Source organism: Cotesia glomerata, linkage group LG2, assembly GCF_020080835.1.
Source record: "Cotesia glomerata isolate CgM1 linkage group LG2, MPM_Cglom_v2.3, whole genome shotgun sequence".
NCBI lineage: Eukaryota > Metazoa > Arthropoda > Insecta > Hymenoptera > Braconidae > Cotesia > Cotesia glomerata.
In genome coordinates this window covers 1,927,404-1,945,400 of record NC_058159.1, presented here as the reverse complement: position 1 = coordinate 1,945,400, position 17,997 = coordinate 1,927,404, and the positions used below count along the sequence as shown (strand labels likewise).

The window sequence follows — 17,997 nt, the reverse complement described above, 5'->3', positions numbered from 1 at the left end:
CATGCGTCGAATCATTTGGTTATATTGTTATTTAAATATCAAAAACTTGATATGAAGTAATCAATATTATTAAAGTTAATTAATAATAATTTCTATGAATGAATAATTATTATGAAAAATATAACAATTTATTTAAAAACTTATTTAACACTAAAACACGCCGAGTTATTTGACAGTTAAGGTAGTACCCTCGCGACTTCCGTCGTCAAAAGTTTGTGCTAGAGTGTATGGTACATATACTTTAGAGTCATTATTGACAAGCCTAAAACTTTTTGCTGTTTATGTACTTATTTTAGCCAATCACAAACGAGAAACTGATCGTTTGAAAAGTCTGGCAACACTGCGTGAGCGTTAAGATATTTTATAGTGGTTACTAGAATTCAAATTTGCGCGCGCAAGCGCGCGCCTTGACTATAGAGTTTGCATATATTTTCATGCTTATGATACATTCGACCAATCACGTTACGAATAGTTTGATGCCACATACATTTCATCTCAATTTTATTATGGGAATTTCATCTCAATTTTATTATGGGAATTTTATTATGGGATACTGTAGTGTTTTGGACTAACTGTAGATTAACCTCTGTTTTGACACATGCGTTTATTTATTTATTTACATACATTTATTCGGAAATATAATTACAATGTCTGAAAAATTGACTTATAAAGGACGATTCATAAAAAAAAGTCCTTGAAAAACGACAGAAATCACTAGCAAATATGCAAATAACAAATAGAAAAAAAATAATTGACAATATTGTTTTGTTTTTTCAGAAAAATCAGTAATTGAATTTTTATGTTGATGTATTTACGGATTTTAAATTTTAGTATTTTTTTATTATTTCATCTGACTATTATTTTTTATAACTTATGAAAGATTAATATATATTATTATATTCAACTTATTAACTTTTTGAATTTTTATAAATATAGAAAAATACTTATTTTCATAAAATAATCATTGTTACTTTTTTTAAATAAATAAAATTAATAACTATAATGTTACACTTAAAGTAAATTAAACTTTTCAAATTTTTCAGCGCATGCGCGTCTCATATTTTTTTCGCGGCTCACAAAACTTGCGTTGTTGCCACAGTTTTATTAACGTATCCCCTCCTCGGCTAAAGTCTGGTAAATTTTTCATTACTTATTAATAAATCTCTCTGAAACTGTGTGGTAATTATCAATGAAATTATTTTTAAAAAATTGTTTAGTTGTTAGTTAACGTTACTCTAGTTTTTTAAAAGAATCCTAAGAAAAGTTTCTGAGATATAAAAATGTTTGTAGGTAAACTTTTCGATATCCCGTATACCGCAATGTAAAAGAGCGTTCAAAACTCAAACTTTGAAATTAAATATCTCTGAAACTAAATGGTCAAAAATTTTCAAATTGCGCCAATCGACGCAGAATTATATGAATATTAATCTGCCGAAGTTAAAAAAAAATCCTAAGAAAACGACTCTGGCGAGGGTACTACCTTAAAAGCCTTGAATATAATCGCGTATATAACGTATTTTATACTTAAAAAAAAAAGGCGTCATAGCGCTGTCGACTGGCTGTCAATATGGGATTCACCATAAAAATTATGAACTAGTTATTGACTCCCATTATTTAAATATCATAAAGCATACAATTAATTTCGATTATTTAATTTTATAAATATTTCATATATTGTTAATTAAAAAAAAAATAGATCATATAATTACATGAAACAATTAATTTAAACTCGGCAGTTAAAAAAAATGCTTTTCTAACCAAAGTTGTTAAGAAAATAGACGCTCGTAAGCTGATTTGATGAACTGGTGCTAACTTTATTTTTTTTTAATAATTAATATTTAATATTTTGAACTGAATGTGATTTTTTTCAATTTTTTAATTAATTAGAATTTAATAAAAATTTATTTGATCGTTATTCTTATTACAGATAATTTAATATATTTAAAAATAATTTAGGGTGTCAATATTTAGACCCCCGTCAATAATTGGGGCTTTTACCTTAGTAGTATTTTTTTATTATTCATCATAAAATCTACTTCCATTTCGGCTGCCGAATGTCCTTTTTTTTTTTTTTTATTCTAATTGATTTCTTAAAAAAATTTTTAAAATTGACAACTGTCGGCTAACTTCAGTATTATTTACATTTAACTCTCCCACCACTAACTATACTAAAAACAGAACTCTCTCAGTATAGTGTCAGTGGTTTAGTACCAATAGAAGTCTACCAGTCCATCATAAGGAGCATGCGTACCCCTACCACGTGTAGTGTTTATAACCTTATGCAATGTTTTTGTTAGTGTTGTGTTATTATATATCAAGATAAGAATCATTAGTGTCAAACAAGAAATTACCTTAAAAAATGAGATTTATCATGAACCACAATTAAGTCAACCTCCAAGAGCTGACCATGACAGCCCTAGAAAAAATGAATAACCGCGATTTGCTGTACAAAAAAACCATAGTGTCACCAATAGAAGTCCTAGGAGTGCTGGACGACGACTTCGAGGCGAATCCTTTGCTAGTGATCCACAAAATAGTCGGCAAGTACATAAAAAAAATCTCCGAAGGCTCCATTACCAAAAGAATAGCCGACGGATTTTACACAGTGCTCTGCTACGAGTACAATTTAACCACCGGCTCTCCTGAGTCAGTCCTTAATTTCGACCAAACTCTCTTTAATATAATCACAAAATACATCTACGAAAATTACGACAAAGAAGGTAAAGAATTAATTCCGATTTTGTATGAAATAATAGTTTTGCATTTAAAACTCTACTTTAGCGTCCCAGTTATTGGGGAATTTTACAAAAATTTTATAGCTTCAGCAAAAGATAAAAAAAATGATAGTAATATTTATTACAAAGTAACAGAGTGCTTCGTAGACGCACTATGCTTGAAGCACTCTCCAGACCAGCATGAGCTCACAGAAGCTAGTCATCTTATCCTAGAAGAGATTATTATCTGGTACAAGGACATTACTTTAAAAGACTGGGTGCTTTTTGTAGCTATAATCACTAAACTGGTTAAAACACTCGAAAAAAGAATCGCGCTAGACTATCTCTGGGTCATGATATTAAATTATCCTTCCAGTGACTGGGAAAAATCCCTGTCTCTTCTTAACGTCGTGATAGACGACGTCCTAGCGCTCTCATCTCCCGAAAAATTATCAATTAATTTAAACTGCTGCCGCAGTGAAATGCTCTGGCAGTTAATTCTCCAAGGTTTGATGTCCCCTGTGGAGCAAAATCACAAATTAGGACTCCATAGTATGAAAAGAATCTTAAACTTTCTTGATAAATATCAAATCACTTTAAATCAAACCAATTTAGTACCGTTTATAGGCTGTCCTAATTACAAATCAGAAATGGCTGTAAAGCACGCAGTTAATTATTTTTTTTTACTTATTGAAAGCTTGGAAGAAGACCAGGGAAGCTTAATCCACCAGACGGTAGTTCAATTGGAAATACTTATCCAGTTTCATTACTTTCATTGTATTTTATGCTTAAACTGCCTAGATTTCATCTGGCTGGAGTGTATTTTTAAACGCGTGCTTGCTCACAAGACAATTGAAGTCGTTGAAGTGGGATTAATCACCCTGCTAAAGTTAGATCCAAGATTCTACTACGACGACTTGTTGGTTCTTTTAATTAACACGTTAAACAACGTCGCTATTCACGACAGCGAGACTTTCTGCATAGAAACTCAAATTATAAAAGAACTAGCAGAATTATTCGTAAAAGCCGAGTACGCGCAAGTTTCTTTGGTTAAAAAATTTATTTTTTACATGTCTCAAGTCTCCTGGGAACCGGTTCCTTTATTTTACATAATCTACTGCCTTTGCAAAGCCGGCTACATGATAAATTATCACGTTCAATTCAATAGATTCGAAGAAGAAGAATTAAAATGCCTGGAAATTATCATTGATCAAAATTTAAGCAATCAATTGTCAGTTTCAATTAATTTTTTCTGCCAGAATATTATTAATATTATAAACATCTTCGCTGGGGTATCAAATCAAGCCGCGCTGGATATTTTATCCCGAATTTTTCCAAAGTTAGAAGCTGCAAGTTCTTGCCATGAATTTATTATCAATTCTCTGAGGAATAAAGTCACACCTGATCAAGCTGCGCAGTATATTTACAGCCAGTGTGAAAAATTATCTAAGATATTAGTTAAAAAAAACCAAGATATTACAGGTCTAGAAGAATTCGCAAAAATGACCGTCTATTTATTCGCAGCTTCGTTAATTTTTCGAGCTTCTAACGCTTCAGAATTGAAAGCTATGTGCACAATATTTAATATAATAATCGTGGATGAAAACCAGCAAAAGTATGTAGATAAAATCCACCATACTAAAATTTTACAATTACTAAATTATTTCTTCCTTGGTCTGACCCAAATTTGCGGGATTGACAAGCTTAATTTCACAATTAATTCATTTATGGCCGTGTTAGAATCTGTACTAGTCTCAGTATTCAGCACTTTTGAACGTCCAATAGTTTACTCATATAACGAATTGGAAATTTACACCGAAACTTTCCAGACAATTTCTGAATTAATAACTTCTAAAGTAGAAGATTACTGCGGATATTTCATCAAAGTTTTATCAGGAACTGAACGAGTAATTGAAATTATGAGCAATGATGAGTATAAAGACCTTAAATATCTCTTCGCTTTAAGATTGCAGTACATTTGCATTAAATATTTAGAAAAATACAATGTAAATACTTTAAAATTGCTGCTAAATTCTAATATGCTCTCTAAGGAAGTGAAGTTTAAAGAAAATGGCGAAGCGCACAAAATGGCGAAGGAGTGCTATAGCTTAATAGCGCGCTCTATCGTTCAAACTATAAAGCTGGTGCCTAACAACAGTCCTTTTTTGATATCGGGACCTGTTAAGACTCTCCAGCAATTGTTGGCGCTGGAGAAAGAACAGATAATGCCATCTGCTATTGAATTGATGACTAAAATGTTGTACCTGACGTGCATTGACAATTATGGCAACGTTATTGAACCGTTTTTTGAATTAGTCTGGAATTATCTCTGGTCTATGGAAAAAAATGACGTTTTTTTTAAATGCTACGAGCTTTTTGCTGAATTTTCGGTCCAGATTGTCGGATTTAAAGGCGCGGATAAGCTCCGCAATGAAGGAGTAGGCTATATTGCTGCGATGTGGGACAAAGGAAAGGCTATTGCAAGATTGAGACGCTTGCTGGTGAAGAAATTGATATCAGTTGGGGAAGAGTCGTTTGTATTCTTCCAGAATATTGCGTTGAAGATGCTGATTTATGTGTCTGAAGAAGATCCGATTAAGGAGAGACTGGAGGCACAGGTCCAGTTTTTTACATTTAATAATTCTAATCCTGAAAGAAGAAATCTGGCGGCTGTTGATATGACCAGTCGCGCGAGGCTCGTCCTCTTGTTTTGCTCGATGCTGAGGCAGGGAAAGAGTTTTAAGGAGTTGGTGGGAACTCTGATTGCTGAACTGGAGGAACGCAAGGTCAAATGTGATTTGAATTCTGATAGGATCAAGTGCCGGGTGATGCAAATGTTGATGGTTTTGCAGCCTTATCTTAACCAGGATAGAGCTTTTCAAATTATTAAGGTTATTTCTGAATCGTTTGTGGTGGAGAAGGTCTCGCCGATTGTCAGAACGCTTCAAGAGTGGCTGCTGATTAAAATTTTTTTGAGCTATGCCAAAACTTTGGAGGATTTGTGGAAACTTTTTGATAAGGTGAAGAATAATAAGGAGAGTGTTACTTCGGTCGCGTTGATTATTCTTCATGTTGCTATTAATGCGCTGCCTAAAAGTCAGGTTTTGGTGTTTATCAGAACTGCTATTATGAAACTTGATGCGTTTATTTATAATAAGGAGTATCATGGGTGTTACTGTCAGGTAATTTTTTATTTTTTTTAATATTGTGATATTGAAATTTATAGACTTTGACAATTTTTTAGATTTTTATGGGAACTAACAACCTTTTAGTCACTATGTGACTGCCAGGAGTTGTGGACTATAAATAAATAATATTTTGCTTTATTAAATAATGACTTTTGTTAAATTGCAATGTACTTTCTTAAATATTTACGTTTTTAAAGATATAAGCTCATCCCGATGTTACACTCATCAAGAGCTTTCATTTGAGTACCCACATGCATTTTCATATATTTATTATATATACATATATATAATATATATAAATATATAAAATATATGAAAAATTGATGTGGGTACTCAAATGAAAGGTCTTAATGAGTATAACATCAGGATGAGCTTATATCTTTAAAAATGTCAATAGTTCTCAAGGTATAAGGTCGTTTCTTAAATATGCTAAATTGCACTGTACTTTCTTAACTATTGACATTTTTAGAGATATAAGCTCATCCTGATGTTACACTCATCAAAAGCATTCATTTGAGTACCCATATGCATTTTTATATATTTTTCATATATACATATATATATCATATATACATATAAATATATGAAAAAATTGATGTGGGTACTCAAATGAAAGGTCTCGATGAATTTAATGTCAGGGTGAGCTTATATCTCTAAAAATGTCAATAGTTCACGAGATACAAGGTCATTTCTTAATTATGTATCTAGAGATAGATCATTTTCGAATGCAGCCTATGTACTTATCATTATAAATTGACTATTGGTGAGAATGATATGATACCATGAAAAGGCACAACTCCGGGTCAAGACTTTTTCAAAGATACTCAATTTAATTTAATTGGTCTTGTATCTTGTGAAATATTGAAATTTTTAAAGATATAAGCTCATCCCGATGTTACATTCATCAAGACCTTTCATTTGAGTACCCACATCACTTTTTCATATATTTATATATATTATATATTATATATATGTATATATGAAAAATATATAAAAATACATGTGGGTACTCAAATGAAAGCTCTTGATGAGTGTAACATCGGGATGAGCTTATAACTTTAAAATTTTCAATAGTTAAGAAAGTACAGTGCAATTCAACAAAAGTCATTATTTAATAAAGCAAAATTTTATTTTTTTATAATTCACAACTCCCGGCAGTCACTATGTGACTGCAAGGTTGCTAGTTATAAATTAAATTTTTAAAAATCAACTCTGATTATTTTTTTACAGGTAGTAATATTAAAACTAATAAGACTGTTGCCTCCCTGTAATATTACTAATCATTTCAAGGATTTAATGAAGATCATTGAAACTAATTTGATATCTAGTGAACATTCAACACAATTATCTCAAGACTTCAGACTGAACAAATTTCATCCTCATAAAAATTATACTATAAAGGTATGAGCTTTTATTAAGATTAAATCATTTAGATAGCTAAAATTATTTAATTTTTTTCTAAATACATTAATTTTTCAGACAATTTTTTACGACTTACCAAGACTGATGAATAGTTGCAAAGGCGAGTGGATATTACCTTCAATTCTAGACTATGAAAATTCTGCGATGATTACCCAATCTTCGATTAAAATAAGCAATGTATGTACGTTGGAAACCGCACAGGCGACTCAGACAAAGCAATCTAAGACTCAATTGTCAACCGGGAAAAATGTAAATAGTTCAGACAATGATGTTGGTAAGTTTCAATTTTAATTATTTTTCTATAATTTAATTTCTATTTAATTATAAATCAATATTTAAAAAAAAAATTTTTTTTTTTTTTTAGAAATTGTTGAATTAGAATAATCGACAGTTTAATATTTCCCATAAACTGATTCTTCCAAAAAAAAACTGGGCTTCAAGTTTACAAATACCATCAATGGTATCAATACGCACAATTTATATTTTTTGTACATAGAGTATAAGTAAAAACAAATTAACTATCATCGTAATATTTATTGATGCCAAGAGTATTTTTATATTAAAAAAATTTTAGTAAACATTTTTATGTCGAATCAACTACTTTAATTTTCATTTTTTTTTAACAAAATTTCTATTCGATTTTATTGATATATTTTTTTTTAATACATAAAAAAATGAACAATTAAAAAAAAAAAAATTGATTATCACAATTTTTAAAAATTTTCAAAAAAATTTTTTAATTTTTTAGAAAATTGTGATGATTTTTTTTTTTCAATTGTTCGTTTTTTTATGTTCGAAAAAAAAATAAAATAGTAATTTTATTTAAAATCATGAGTCAAAATTTTTTCCAACTTTTGAAGGCAAAAAAGCTATCAAAATTTTTATTTTTTTTTTTCACAGCATTTTTTATTATTAATTCGCCGTAAAAACAAGCAGAATAAAAAAAAATTTTTCAATATTAATTTTTGACCTAATTATGGCCCAAAATGTGGTTGACCCCACTTGTAAATAATTACTAAATTTTTTTTTAGCTTTGTAAAATAATTATTGTAATATTTATAGTAATATTAATTAATTATACTAGCTGTAAAATAATTAGTAATTTAAATTAAATCTTAAATTGAAGTAATTATGATTAATAATCATTGTTTTTTAAATCTTGATTATTTACAGAATTATATAAGTACAATTGTTTAAATTTATCAAGTTAAATGAATTCATAAATATGAGTAAGTTTTTAAAATTTTTTTATACAAAAATTAATAGTGCCTAAGAAGCGATTATAATTATTAAATTAATTTTAATTTCAATTTTTTATCAAAATTTGTTTAAATAATTTCTTAATTAATTTATAATTTCGCCATTCAATTTCATTTAATGATTTTGTCTTCCCTTTATAAAATTCAATCAAAATATTATCTAGTTTCAAAAAGATCTATGTAAATAAAAGTAGAAAAAAAAAAATAAGCGTTTTAATTTAATAAAAATGCGTGTGATTAAATTTATTTTATTCATATACAATTAATTATATTATTAATAAATAAATACATAAAATTATATATTATTTTAATTTATGTATAATAAATGTAATTAGTAAATTAAAAAAAAATTGACCTCTGTTGCACTCACTGTTAATCCTTTCTATTTTATAAATAAAGCTTTTTTTTTTTTTTATATATAAAATGGAAGAAAGATTGAAGCACACAATTTTAAAGATATAATTTTATTTGGTTAAATTAGATACGAATATAAGGAACATTGATTAATTGATAAGAATCGAGGCCTTGATGTCCAAAAGTTTCTTAAAGATTACTTAAAAGTGTCTTTATAGTATACAATATTTATCTATATTATTAAGAGAATATGAAAAATTTTGTTTCCAGGATATTCATATGATTAAATCGGTTTTTTTTTAAACTTACCGATTGTAAATTTATTATGATAAGTATTTAGGCTGCATTCGAAAATGCTCTATCTCTAGATACACAAATAAGAAATGACCTTGTATCCTGTAAACTATTGACATTTTTTAAGTTATAAGCTCATCCCGATGTTACACTCATTGAGACCTTTCATTTGAATACCCACATCAATTTTTCATATACTTATATATACGTATATATGAAAAACATATCAAAAATGCATGTGGGTACTCAAATGAAAGCTCTTGATGAGTGTAACATCAGGATGAGCTTATATCTTTAAAAATGTCAATAATTAAGAAATGACCTTGTATCTCGTAAACTATTGACATTTTTAAAAATATAAGCTCATCCCGATGTTACACTGATCAAGACCATTCATTTGAATACCCACATCAATTTTTCATATATTTTATATATTTATATATATTATATATTTATATATATGAAAAATATATCAAAATGCATGTGGGTACTCAAATAAAAGCTTTTAATGAGTATATTATCGGGATGAGCTTATATCTTTAAAAATATCAATGATGAAGAAATGATCTTGTATCTTGTCAACTATTGACATTTTCAAAAATATAAGCTCATCCTGATGTTACACTCATCGAGACCTTTTATTTAAGTACCCACATCAATTTTTCATATATTTTATATGATATATATATTTTATATATATATATATATATATATATATATATATATATATATATATATATATATATATATATATATATATATATATATATATATATATATATATATGAAAATGCATGTGGGTACTCAAACGAAAGCTCTTAATGAGTATATTATCGGAATGAGCTTATATCTTTAAAAATATCAATAATTAAGAAATGACCTTGTATCTTGTCAACTACTAACATTTATAAAGATATAAGCTCATCCCGATGTTACACTCATCAAGACTTTTCATTTGAATACCCACATGCATTTTGATATATTTTTCATATATACATATATATATAAATATATGAAAAATTGATGTGGGTACTCAAATGAAAGGTCTCGATGAGTGTAACATCGGGATGAGCTTATATCTTTAAAAATATCAATAATTAAGAAAATACAGTGCAATTTAACAAAAATCACTATTTAATAAAGCAAAACTTTATTTATTTATATTTCACAAGTCACATAGTGATTGCAAGGTTGCTAGTAGATTATTAATTAACTTATTATTAGAGCCATTATATAAATAGATGTCTTGATTCGCTCGGAAGAATTGCTGGATCACAATATTAAAAGTTCTATTTAAAATTAATTATCATCAAGTAAAGCTTCAACTCTTATCCTCTCAATTATTAATTACAATTTTCCTCCAATAAAATTATTCAATAGTTACACATGTATATTTAATATATATATTTAAATATTTAATTATGAGGTTTAAAATCTCAACAATCGATCAAGAATATAAGTATATATTTATAATTATATTTATATTAAAAACTTTCATATGGCAACTGGTTTGTATTATATTTTTAAATATCGAACAATACTAATATCTATTTTATGTTTCTCACATAAATAATTAAATAATAAATTTACTCTTTAAATAAATTCATTTTTTTCCGGTCTCAAACTTTTAGTTTATGATTATAAAAATAATTTTCATACTTGAGATCAGTGTATGTCTATATATCTACATTATTCTGCAATTAATCAATTAATAATACGCAAAATTCAATAAAAAAAAAAATACAAGGAATGTTTTAAACTATTTCAATTGATAGTACTAAGACCTAAAAAAAAAAATATTATTAGATATTTTTTTAGTAAAGTAAGTATGAAAAAATTACACTATCTATTTTTTTAGAATACACTATGGCCATTTTTTTTTTTTTTAATTATCAGTAACGTTAAACGTAAAATATTTACAAACATTTAATTTTAATAATTTAATAATTTTGTTTGTAAATTTATACCTTTTTTTTTATAATATAATAAATAACAAGGGGTTAAGGAAATCCTAATTTTAAACTAGAGATAATGCACTGTTGGTTATCGATTTTAGACTCGCACGATTGAAATAAATTTAATTTAAATAAATTAATAATTAATTTTAAAATAACAAAATATCACATCAATTTTAAAAACTGACTCTATAATATTGTGCGTTAAAATTTTAAAGAAAAAAAGAAATCCTGATATGAATTAATAATAATGATAATAAATTAATGTATTAAAGTTTTGTAGCACCTCCTGGTTTGGCCTGAGTTCGACGTCGGGCTAATTCGGACATTACAACTGGCCCAATGTGTGGCGATCTTGGATTATTTGACATTGCTTTGTAAGTCTCTGCTACTGCAGTCTAAAAAATAAATCAATAAAATAATTATTTTTTTTTCTTGAATCTTGTTAATGTTATAGAGAAAAAATAAAATCCTCTGGGACACAAGTATTGATTAGTAAAACATTGCTCGCTTGTAGAGATTATAATCTATTAGTATAAAACCCTACGGGAGAGTCGAGGTACTCTTAATTTATATTCTATTTCTATAATTGATGTTTTATATTTAATTAGAGTGTTTTATTTTATTTTATTTTGTTGGAAAGATTTAATAAAGCACCTTGAGACTCAAAGGATCGGTAACAGTTTCAGGCAAGTATTTTTGCGGAAGACGATGACGATTTGCGATCCACGAGTATTTTAATATAGCCGCAGCTGTTGGTCTCCTGTGTGGATCGATATGTAGCATTCTGAGAACAAGGTCTTTAGCTTCGGTGGATATATGAGTCCAGATACCGTTGTCGACATTCACGAAACCGAGGCCAATGCGATTTAATATGTCACTTGCGGTATCTCCTGGACTATTTGGAAATGGAGTGCATCTATATAAAAAATGTAAAAAGTTATTAGTCTATGTTATTAAGAGAATAAGAAAAATTTTATTTCCAGGTTTCATATCATTCTCGCCGATAGTCAATTTATTATGATAAGTATTTAGGCTGCATTCGAAAATGCTCTATCTCTAGATACATAATTCAGAAATGACCTTGTATCTCGTGAACTATTGACATTTTTAAAGATATAAGCTCATCCCTGTATAATACTCATCAAGACCTTTCATTTGAATACCCACATCATTTTTTCATATATTTATATATATATTACATATATGTATATATGTATATATGAAAAATATATAAAAATGCATGTGGGTATTCAAATGAAAGCTGTTGATGATTGTAACATCGGGATGAGCTTATATCTTTAAAAATGTCAATAATTAAGAAATTATCTTGTATCTTGTGAACTATTGACATTTTTAAAGATATAAACTCATCCCGATGTTATACTCATCGAGACCTTTCATTTGAGTACCCACATCAATTTTTCATATATTTTATATATTTATAGATTTCACAAATACCATATATATAAAATATGTAAAAAATGCCATGTGGGTACTCAAATGAAAGGTCTCGATGAGTGTAACATTGGGATGAGCTTTTATCTATAAAAATGTCAATAATTAAGAAATGACCTTGTATCTCGTGAACTATTGACATTTTTAAAGATATAAGCTCATCCCTGTATAACACTCATCAAGACCTTTCATTTGAATACCCACATCATTTTTTCATATATTTATATATATATTACATATATGTATATATGTATATATGAAAAATATATAAAAATGCATGTGGGTATTCAAATGAAAGCTCTTGAAGAGTGTAACATCGGGATGAGCTTATATCTTTAAAAACATCAATATTCAAGAAAGTACAGAGCAATTCAACAATAGTCATTATTTTTAATTAAAAAAAAATTTTTCCAATTTTAAAAAAATTTTTGATTATTAAAAACTTATAAAGGCTAAAATTATTAAAATTTATAATAATAAAATTATTAAAGATTGTAATATTTTTTAATTTAAGTATCATCATAAAAAAAATGATCTTTTATGTTTGTAATAAAAAAGTTAATACCTAATAACGACAAGAATATCTATTACCCTCATAATTAAATAATTAAACTCACCCGGCCAGCATAATGTATAACAAGACCCCGAGTGACCATATATCACAAGCAGCATCATAACCCTGGCGTTTAAGGACTTCAGGCGCAACAAAATTAGCCGTGTAACAGGGTGTCATCAATAAACCATTCTCAGCCCTGAGTTGCTTGGCAAATCCTAAGTCACAAATACACAGCGTGCTTGGATCTCCGCCTGGCTTGGCATACAGAATATTTGACGGCTTTAAATCCCGATGAACCACACCGTTCTCGTGTAAATAATTAACAACACTGGTGATAGTATAAATAACCTCAGCAGCTTCGCGCTCTGAAAAATTGCGTCGTTGTATCAATCGATTCAGCAGCTCTCCGCCTCTTAGGAGTTCCAGGACCAGATAGACCCGGCGTTCGTCCTCGTGAACAGCTCGCAGAGAGACAATGTGCGGATGACGGCCGTAACGGAGTAAAATTTCTATTTCTTCAGTCGGGTCTCGCTTAATTTTCTCGATTACTTTAACAGCGTACTCTATTTTAGTAATTTTGTGAACGGCGCGGTAAACAGTGCTGTAACTTCCGTTTCCGATTTCTTCTTTTATCTCATACTCGTCGCGAATTGGAGTGCGACTCACGTAGGTGGGAAACGCGTTCCCGATGTTCTCGCAGCTCATTATCTCCGGGCTCTTGGGGTTCTCCTCCAGCAGACCCGGAGCTACAAAACTGAACCCGCGGAATAACTCATGGGCGTTTGCACTCGGTGGAAGACCTGGAGAGTCTCTAGGTGTCTTGCAGGTAAATTCGCTGTCGAAGCAAAATGCATCGTCTTCGCGACTCACTGCTGGCTTGAAAGGCGGCACTACTTCTTTTCGGTACAAAGCCTCCCAGTCTATCGACGAAAAAAATGGGTGGCTTTTTATTTCTTCGACCCCGTCTGAAAAGATTAAATTTTTTTTTGTGAGAAGAAAAATAATTTATGAAGTGTCAATAGACTTATAGGCTTAGAAAGTCTCTGGGAGATAGAGGAATAAAAATAAATAATTAATATTACTGCTCCCAATCCGGTTTGCTGGATTTCTTTTGAAGAGGACACGCAAAAGTGCTTGGGCGTCTTGAGATATATTGTAGGGCATTCCAAGCTTAGCTTTTAGAATTTGAGTCATTGTTTCTTTTCGATTTACTCCTTGGAATGGCAGTGCTCCCGTTAGCATTTCAAACTGAAATAAATAAGATAAATTTTTTCTGGTATTTATATGATAAAATTAATTTTTTTAATAAATTTAATATCATTGTAAGGGCTTTAATTAGTGCTTTTTTAATATTTCATATGCTTTTCTAAATAATGACTTTTATTAAATTGCACTGTACTTTTTTAACTATTGATGTTTTTAAAGATATAAGCTCATCCTGATGTTACACTCGTCGAGAGCTTTCATTTGAGTACCCACATGCATTTTTATATATTTTTTATATATACATATATATATAATATATATAAATATATAAAATTTATGAGAAATTGATGTAGGTACTCAAATGAAAGGTCTTAATGAGTGTAACATCGGGATGAGCTTATATCTTTAAAAATGTCAATAGTTCACGAGATACAACATTAGGTACCCACATTCATTTTTGATATATTTTTCATATATACATGTATATAAATATATAAAATATATGAAAAATTGATGTGGGTATTCGAATGAAAGGTCTTGATGAGTGTAACATTGGGATGAGCTTATATCTTTAAAAATGTCAATAGTTGACAAGATACAAGGCCATTTCTTAATTATTGACATTTTTAAAGATATAAGCTCATCCCAATGTTACACTCATCAAGACCTTTTATTTGAGTACCCACATGCATTTTGATATATTTTTCATATATACATATATATATTGTATATAAAATATATGAAAAATTGATGTGGGTACTCAAATGAAAGGTCTTGATAAGTGTAACATTGGGATGAGCTTATATTTTTAAAAATGTCAATAGTTAACAAGATACAATGCCATTTCTTAGTTATTGATGTTTTTAAAGATATAAGCTCATCCTGATTTTACACATTTGTCCATTAAATTATTTGTACTTAATTTTAAAATAAAATTGATTAGTACCATTAAGACACCAAAGCTCCACCAGTCAGCAGCAAATGAATGTCCTTGACGATTAACAACTTCTGGTGCCATGTACTCAATAGTTCCACAAAATGAGTATGAAGTTTTAGTGTCATCTAATGGCTGCTTGCTTAATCCGAAATCAGTTAAAGACATGTGTCCATCGGCGTCTAATAGAATACTATAAATTATCAGTTATTAGTTATTTATTGGTGAAATAATTGATTAAATATTAAATGTAAAATTTGAAATTACTTTTCAGGTTTTAAGTCTCTATAAATAATCCCAAGTTTATGGATATGATCTAATGCTAGTGCTAATTCAGCTAAATAAAATTTGACATCTTCTTCAGTAAACATTACCTAAAAAAAATCAAGTAATTTTTGTCATTAATGTAACTTATTAATTTAAAAAATTAATAAGTTTTAGTTACCTCTTTGGACAGACGTGAAAAAAGATCACCACCTCTCAAAAAATCGAGAATTAAATATAATTTACCTTCCGTTTGAAAGGCATAGTGTAAACGTACAATAAATGGATGTTCAACATCTACTAGAATATTTCTTTCTGTTTTAGTTCTGACCCTATCTCGTACTGAAATAAATAAATCAATCAATATTTATTTATAAAAAATTAAGTTAATTTCTTTTGTAAAATAAAAATAAAAAATTATTTATAACAAAAAAAAAAATAAAAAATTTTTTATAGCAAAAAAATTATAATAAAAAATTTTTTACAGCAAAAAAATAAAAATAAAAAATTAATTATACCAAAAAAATTATAATAAAAAATTTTTTATAGCAAAAAAAAAATCAAACTATTTATTTCTAAACATAAAATCTGCTTATAAGAAATAATTGTCAAGCGTAAGTTATTTTTAGTATCATTATATTAATAAAAGCGATGAATAATAAAAATAAAACAAGTTACCTTTAAGTGTTGCTTTTTTCAAAACTTTCATAGCATACAAAGTTCCTTTATCTTTCCCGACAACTTTCCTGACTAAAAAAACTTTTCCGAAAGAGCCCTGACCGAGAACTTTAAGAAGATCGAAGTGACTTGGATCCGCTTTTTCATGGCCATCTCTTACCAGCTCGCAGACTTCAATCTCATGCGAATCAACAACACACCCATTAACATTTGAGTTGACAGTACAAGCAGCACTTTTAATTGACGATAATGAATGATTATTATCCGTATCAATGTTGGATTGTGCCATAGCTGATATCGATAGTGGGTGATTGTCTGGGTGATGGTCTGTTGGATCTACATCAGGTGTTTGCTGTGATATTAAAAATTATCATAATAATTCTGATTAATAATTCATCATTTGTAATTGACAGTTGTAATAATTAAGTATTAATTATTAAACCAAACAAAAAAAAGAATGAATGAATATTGATTAATTGTAATTGTAATTGTTGTAAATTACCTGCTCGGAAACATGCTGTTGATTCCAAGGTACTGTTAAGTTTGCTAATGGCATTATAGTGTTAAATGTTTATTTATAAACGAGAAACAATGAACATCTGTGATAAATGGTAATTTAAGAGCTTGTTTTGTCTGTATTGACATTAGAACAACTTCAAACACTGGATGTATGTGATTTATAAAAGATTTGCTCAGTTTTTTTTTTATTATTGTTATTTTTTTTTTTTTTTTGGAGTTAGAAATTTACCGGAAGGTTTTTATATTTTTTATTTTAATATATGTAGCATGTAATGATTTTTTAATTGCACCGAGTGGATTTAGTGCAGCAGTTTCACTTCTAGTAACAGGTGAATAAAAAAATTCGTCGAGGAAAACCGTAGAACCGGAACTGCGGTGATACTATTACTGACGTCAAAGGTTTTCTCACATATGTGATATACGATGTGCGTTAAATCATAATAATGATAATAATAACACTAGGTGGAATTAAATTCAATGTATCAATGAATAAGTTGAAGTTTTCAGACTTACCTTCCGGTGACAGTCGGTAGAAAAAATGTCTTCCTTGTCAATTTTGTTATACTAGAAATTTGAATTGCGCGCTGCGCGCGCGCGCCTTAATTTCAACCAATAGGAAAGCAGCTCCCATTTTTTGCGAGTTTCGACTATTAACTAACTTCAGACTTACGTATATTATTATTGCTGGGTTGCGGTCAACCAGTCAGATCGACAGTAATCCGAATTATCAAAACTTTAGAAAATTAAAAATTCCGCTACATTCAAAGTTTATAAAATACATTAACTTAAATAGAATACCAGCCGAAAAACAATTTTGCAAATTATAAAATACCGAGCTATCGAATATAGGTAAACATAAATCTTATATTCCTCAAGAGTTAAAATTGATTTAATTTCGAAAAAAGTTCGTTCCGACGTATATTCATCCGAATACTTATCCATACAAATAATGATTCGGCCGAAAATTACTCATCCAAATAACTATATATTTACATTTTTCGGCTAAATGAATGTTCGTCTGTTCATTCATTTTGGCGTAAAAATTTTCGTTGTTATGTTTTTTAATTTATTGAGACTTTGTGACTTTGAAAGATTCTATTAATATAATTTTAGTTTTTTCATTATTCAAGTTTATATTTTTCGAAATTTTAAAATTTGTAAAATTAATTATTTTAAATTATATTTTATATTTACTT

The 17,997-nt window shown here is 28.7% G+C and overlaps 2 protein-coding genes across 2 annotated transcripts; one reads left to right on the top strand and one right to left on the bottom strand.

Annotated features, from left to right (window-relative positions):
• The first annotated feature begins 2,203 nt into the window (after window positions 1–2,203).
• On the top strand, window positions 2,204–7,897 carry LOC123259467. Its single transcript, XM_044720003.1, has 4 exons — window positions 2,204–5,896; window positions 7,133–7,303; window positions 7,382–7,598; window positions 7,689–7,897. The coding sequence occupies exons 1-4, from the start codon at window positions 2,408–2,410 to the stop codon at window positions 7,706–7,708; spliced, it is 3,897 nt and encodes a 1,298-aa protein (XP_044575938.1). The 5' UTR covers window positions 2,204–2,407; the 3' UTR covers window positions 7,709–7,897.
• A 3,281-nt stretch (window positions 7,898–11,178) lies between these two features.
• On the bottom strand, window positions 11,179–17,219 carry LOC123259471 (ribosomal protein S6 kinase 2 beta). The gene is made up of 9 exons (XM_044720007.1): window positions 16,785–17,219; window positions 16,283–16,634; window positions 15,786–15,946; window positions 15,608–15,714; window positions 15,353–15,533; window positions 14,283–14,448; window positions 13,262–14,165; window positions 11,844–12,105; window positions 11,179–11,584 (listed from the first exon to the last, which is right to left on the bottom strand). Exons 1-9 carry the CDS (start codon window positions 16,836–16,838, stop codon window positions 11,456–11,458), a joined length of 2,316 nt encoding a protein of 771 aa, XP_044575942.1. The 5' UTR covers window positions 16,839–17,219; the 3' UTR covers window positions 11,179–11,455.
• Window positions 17,220–17,997: the final 778 nt, after the last annotated feature.

Coding starts and splice junctions, on each gene's coding strand:
- LOC123259471 (XM_044720007.1), bottom strand. CDS start 16,838: ATGCCATTAGCAAACTTAACAGTACCTTGGAATCAACAGCATGTTTCC. Junction 14,449..15,352: donor GGAGCTTTGGTGTCTTAATG/GTACTAATCAAT, acceptor TATTTATTTCAG/TTTGAAATGCTAACGGGAGC. Junction 14,166..14,282: donor AGCAAACCGGATTGGGAGCA/GTAATATTAATT, acceptor TAATCTTTTCAG/ACGGGGTCGAAGAAATAAAA.
- LOC123259467 (XM_044720003.1), top strand. CDS start 2,408: ATGACAGCCCTAGAAAAAATGAATAACCGCGATTTGCTGTACAAAAAA. Junction 5,897..7,132: donor ATCATGGGTGTTACTGTCAG/GTAATTTTTTAT, acceptor ATTTTTTTACAG/GTAGTAATATTAAAACTAAT. Junction 7,304..7,381: donor ATAAAAATTATACTATAAAG/GTATGAGCTTTT, acceptor TTAATTTTTCAG/ACAATTTTTTACGACTTACC.